This window comes from Herpailurus yagouaroundi, unplaced genomic scaffold (assembly GCF_014898765.1).
Source record: "Herpailurus yagouaroundi ecotype Mexico unplaced genomic scaffold, PumYag 142, whole genome shotgun sequence".
Classification (NCBI taxonomy): Eukaryota; Metazoa; Chordata; class Mammalia; order Carnivora; family Felidae; genus Herpailurus; species Herpailurus yagouaroundi.
In genome coordinates this window covers 23,332,933-23,338,756 of record NW_024412397.1, presented here as the reverse complement: position 1 = coordinate 23,338,756, position 5,824 = coordinate 23,332,933, and the positions used below count along the sequence as shown (strand labels likewise).

Sequence of the window (5,824 nt, the reverse complement as noted above, 5' to 3'; positions counted from 1 at the left end):
ACAACTGTTAGGTCTTCTTGGTGGATAGACCCCTTAATTATGATATAATGCTCTTCTGCATCTCTTGAGACAGTCTTTATTTTAAAGTCTAGATTGTCTAATATAAGTATGGCTACTCTGGCTTTCTTTTGTTGACCATTAGCATGATAGATGGTTCTCCATCCCCTTGTTTTCAATCTGAAGGTGTCTTTAGGTATAAAGTGGGTGTCTTGTAAACAGCATATAGATGGATGTTGTTTTCTTATCCATTCTGTTACCCTATGTCTTTTGATTGGAGCATTGAGTCCATTGACATTTAGAGTGAGTACTGAAAGATATGAATTTATTGCCATTATGATGCTTGTAGAGTTGGAGTTTCTGGTAGTGTTCTCTGGTCCTTTCTAATCTTTGTTGCTTTTGGTATGTATGTATGTATGTATGTATGTGTGTATGTATGTATTTGTATTTTTATCTTTTCTCCCCTCAGAGAGTCCCCTTAAAATTTCTTGTAGGGTTGGTTTAGTGGTCACAAACTCCTTTAATTTTTGTCTGTGAAAGTTTTTATCTCTCCTTGTATTTTGAATGACAACCTTGCTGGATACAGAATTCTTGACTGCATATTTTTCTGATTCAGCACATTGAATATATCCTGCCACTCCTTTCTGGCCTGCCAAGTTTATGTGGATAGGTCTGCGGCAAACCTAATCTGTCTTCCCTTGTAGGTTAGGGACTTTTTTTCCCCTTGCTGCTTTCATGATTCTCTCCTTGCCTGAGTATTTTGTGAATCTGACTATGATATGCCTTGTTGATGGTCGGTTTTTGTTGAATCTAATAGGGGTCCTCTGTGCTTCCTGGATTTTGATGTTTGTGTTTTTCCCCAGGTTAGGACAGTTTTCTGCTATGATTTGCTCACATAAACTTTCTACCCCTATTTCTCTCTCTTCCTCCTCTGGGACCCCTATGATTCTAATGTTGTTCCTTTTTAATGAGTCACTGATTTCTCTAATTCTTAAATCGTTCTCTTTTGCCTTAATCTCCCTCTTTTTTTTCTGCTTCATTATTCTCTATAAGTTTGTCCTCTATATCACTGATTCTCTGTTCTGCCTCATCTATCCTTGCTGCCACGGCATCCACCCATGATTGCAGCTCAGTTATAGCATTTTTTATTTCATTCTGACTAGTTTTTACTTATTTTATCTCTGCATAAAGGGATTCTAATCTATTTTTGACTCCAACTAGTATTCTTATTATCGTGGTTCTAAATTCTGGTTCAGACATCTTGCTTGTATCTGTGTTGGTTAAATCCCTGGATGTCGTTTCTTCATGCTCTTTCTTTTGGGGTGAATTCCTTCATTTTGTCATTGTTAAGGGAGAAAAGGAATTAATGAGGTAGAAAAATTAAAATTAAAAAATATTAAAATTAAAAAATTAAACACACACAAATTGAATAAATGGTGCTAGATCCTAGGTGTGTTTTGGTCTGGGTGTTGAAAATGGTTTGACAGATTAGAGAAAAAAATGGGAAAAAAAGGAAATCGTTTGAGAATTTGAAAAAAATGAATACACTGAAGTAGACTAAAATGAGATGATGGGAGTAAAATAGAATTTGAAAAAATTTACACAAAAGTAGAGTATAGTAGAAAAAAATAAAAAAAAATATTTTTTTCTGGGACCAATTATCCCTTTTATTCCCCACCAGGACAAACCAATATGTAGGCAGTTTTCTTTGCTTAGACATGGAAGCAGTTTTAACACTGGCCCTTGTGAATCCACAATGTACCAAAAGTACTATGCCAAATGTTTATACTAGTATAAAAATTCCACATCCCCATATTGGCCACCTCAAGATGAAAACAGATAACTCCCTAAATGTTAACTTGCTCTACTCCCCTAATATTAAACATAAAAACCACATGGGAAATATAGAAATTCAAATAGAAGTAACATAAACCTGTCATAAATCGTAAACAAAAAACTATTTGTGGGACAGCATGGATGACAAATGGTCTGCTGTGTAAATTTTAGAATGAGGCAGACAAAAGTTGGAAGGCCAGTTAATTTTCCCCTCCTTCTGCTTCAGCTTCATCTCCTTGGGTATCCGATGTCCACAATGTCAAGTTGTCTCTCAGTAATTGCATTATTAGCGTGCTGTCTTTGTAGGACTCTTCACTTAATGTATCGAATTCAGCAATGGCTTCATCAAAAGCTGTCTTTGCAAGAGAGCAGGCTTTCTCCGGGGAGTTCAGAATCTCATAGTAGAACACAGAGAAGTTAAGGGCCAGACCAAACTGATAGGGTGTGTTGGTTGCATTTCCTTTTTGCTGATCTCAAAAGCTTCTTGGTATGCTTGTTGTGACTGATCCACAATCCCTTTCTTGTCATCACCAGCAGCAACCTCAGCCAAGTAACAATAGTAGTTTCCTATCATTTTCAAATAGAAGACTTTGCTCTCTGCTTGTGAAGCATTGGGGATCAAAAACTTTTCCAAAGGAGACAGTACATCATTGCAGATCTTTCTGAGCTCCGTCTCAATTTTCTCTCTGTATTCTCGAGCCATCTGCTGTTTTTTCTCATCACCTTCCGTCTTTTGCTCAATACTTAAGATGACCTTCCAGGATGACCTGCGGGCTCCTACAACATTTTTATAAGCAACTGAGAGAAGATTCCTCTCATTGGATAATTCAGCTCCTTGCTCAATTACAGACTTCATGCAGGATGCCATGACATCATATCGCTCAGCCTGCTTGGCCAGCTTGGCCGTCTGCACCAGCTCATTTTTATCCATGACTGGATGTTCTGTGTCTGGAGTGGGTGGTGGCAGACGGACGGACGGGGGCTCATCATTCTCAAGAAAAATATTTTTAATAGAAATTGAAAGTAAAAATGAAATTTTTCTGTTTCTGCATTCAAGAAAAAGAAAAGAAATGAAAAAGAAAAAATAAAAGGAAAAAAATCATTTGAAAATTTGAAAAAGGAAATACATTGAAGTAGACTAAAATAAAATGATGGAAGTAAAATAGAATTTGAAAACATTTACACAAAAGTAAAAAATATGTAAAAAATTAAAGAAAAATATTTTTAATAAAAATTGAAAATAAAAATGAATTTTTTCTCTTTCTGTATTCAAGAAAAAAGTGAAAAAGAGAAAAAAAAAGAAAAGAAAGAAAATTGAATAGATGGACCTGCTAACAGATTGAAATAGGACTGAAATTACTTCATTTTCCCCTACAAGTCAGTCTATGTAGTGCTTTATAGTCCATAAACTAAGCCAGCAGTGAGACTTGTGTTCTTGAAGAGCGAAGTTGGCCCAGTTGGGTGGGGCTCAGTGTAATGGCTCCATTCTCCACTACCTGGCACTGCTAGCCTACTGGGGTGGAGTGGTGTTGCGCTTGTAGGTGCCTATGCGCATGCGCAGGAGTGGTGAAAATGGTGTCACCCAGGTACTCAGTCTCTAGTATCAGAACTCTGTTCTCCCCGATCAGCAATCGCGCACCCGTCCTATCTTCAGCTTTCGTCCGCTCCCCGCTTTTTCACTGTCCGTGGCCAAGCCCCAGGTAATACCTCTATCCTGAGTCTTGTCTCAGAGTCTTGTTTTCCCCAGCCCCTTCCTTCTGAAGGACTGCGGCTTTGACCTGTTCTGCCCCTCTGCGGGAGGGTCTCACCGAGCAATGGCCAAATGTTGGCTGCGCCGAGGAACGCTTCCTGGACCCTGCTGCTGCCAGTGCCCTGAGACTGTGGCCAGGTGCCAGCCCACCCCAGAAGAAGTTTGCAAGATAGTGTAGCAGCAACTTTTCAGGGATTATGGAAAATCACAACACACATTTGACATCAGACTCCACCCTTAACGACCTTGTTCCAGCGCCAGAGAATGTGGCTATTCTCGGGTCTGCTCAGACCAGGTGGCTTCAATAGTCTCTACCAAATGTCCTTCCAGCAGTGGAACCGTTTTTCCGCATGTGGCTCAAGAACCTCCTGGACTCCACTCTGCTCTTGGGGATTCGTCCTTCCCACCAGAGCACCGCCAGGTATCAAGCTGCAGAGTTGCAGACTTTGCTCTCCCCTTCTTTACGGTCTTAATGAAATTTAAACCCTCTCCTTTCTCCTTTCTCCATTCTCCCTTTTTAGTTTAGTCCCTGTGGCTGTTTCCAATTTTCTACTTTTCCTCTAGCTGCTTTTGGGGAGGGCTGCTTTTCCCGTATTCTCCCCCCTCCCCCCACCGTCTCTGTCCTCTCTCCGCCCACAAAAGCAACTCCCTGCCTGCTGAGGCTTCTCGCTCCCCAAGTTCACATCTCTGTGCTACGTACCTGCTAAATTCTGTGGTTCAGGTTGTGCAGATTGTTGTGTTAATCCTCCAATCAGTTTTCTAGGTGTGCAGGATGATTTAGTGTTGGTCTGGCTGTATTTCATGGACAGGAGACACACAAAAAACTTCCATCCTGTTCCTCCATCTTGGCTCCTCCCCTCAGTTTCATTCATCGTTTTTATTCTGTTTCATTTATTTCCATTCTGATTTTTATCATTTCCTTTTTCTACTAATTTTGGGCTTTGTTTTAGTTCCTTTAGAAGTCACATTAGATCATTTATTTGGGATTTTTCTAGTGTTTTGAGTTAGGCCTGTATCACTGTGAACTTCTCTCTTAGAACTGCTTTTGCTGCACAGATATTGTAAAGTGTTCCATTTTCATTTGTTTCTTCTTTGATTTCTATTTGACCTACTGGTGGTTTTGTAGCATGTTCTTCATTTGCTGTATATTTGTGTGTTGTCTTACTGTAATTGATTTCTAGTTTCATAGTTTTGTGGTTGGAGAAAATGTGTCATATTATTTCATTCTTCTTGAATTTACTGAGAATTGTTTTGTAGCCTAACGTGATCTATTTTGGAGAATGTTCATGTATGTGCACCTGAAGAGAATGTGTATTCTGCAGTTTTTGGATGAGTATTCTGTATCTGTCTATTAAGTACATCTGATCTAACATGTCATTTAAGGCCAGTATTTCCTTATTGATTTTCTGTCTAGATGATCTATTCATTGATGTAAATGGAGTAGCAAAGTCCCTTACTATAATTGTTTTACTGTCAATTTCTCCCTTTATGTTTGTTAATATTTGTTTTTTATATTTAGGTGTTCTTGTGATGGGTGCATAAATATTTATGAGTATTGTATCGTCTTCTTGGATTGATCCCATTATCATTATGTAATTCCCTTCTTTGTCTTTTGTTATAATTATGGTTTTAAAATATATTTTTTCTTATGTGAGTACTGCTACTCCAGCTTTCTTTTCATTTTATATGCATGGAATATAATATTATTTTTATTATATATAATAATACATTTTTCCATTCCTTCACATTCACTCTGTCTTTAGATCTGAAGTGAATGTCTTATAGGCATCATATGTATGGGTTTTGTTTTTTAAATCCATTCAGCCACCCTGTACCTTTTGATTGGAGCATTTCGTTCATTTTCATTTAAAGTAATTATTGATAGAAATGTACTTATTGCCATTTTAATTATTTTCTGGTTGTTTGATAGTTTTTCTCTGTTCCTTTCTTCTCTTGGTCTCTTCCTTTATGATTTGATGGTTTTCTGTAGTGTTATGTTTGGGTTCCTTTCACATTATTTTTTGTGTATCTATTGAAGTTTTTTTTTCTTGGGGTTACCATGAGGTTTATATACATTGACATACATATGTGTGTGTGTGTATATATATGTGTGTGTATATACACACACATATATATCATTTATGTTATTGATATATACATATATATGTATATGTCAGTCTATTTTAATCTAGATAGTTGTTTAAGTCTGAATGCATTCTAAAAGCATTACAATTTTACTTC

At 37.7% G+C, this 5,824-nt stretch overlaps 1 protein-coding gene across 1 annotated transcript; it reads right to left on the bottom strand.

Annotated features, from left to right (window-relative positions):
* Positions 1-1,638: 1,638 nt before the first annotated feature.
* On the bottom strand, positions 1,639-2,824 carry LOC121032915 (14-3-3 protein zeta/delta-like). The gene is given in 2 exon segments (XM_040478800.1): positions 1,639-2,269; positions 2,272-2,824. Coding segments are annotated over 2 exon segments (729 nt in total). The 5' UTR covers positions 2,765-2,824; the 3' UTR covers positions 1,639-2,033.
* Positions 2,825-5,824: the final 3,000 nt, after the last annotated feature.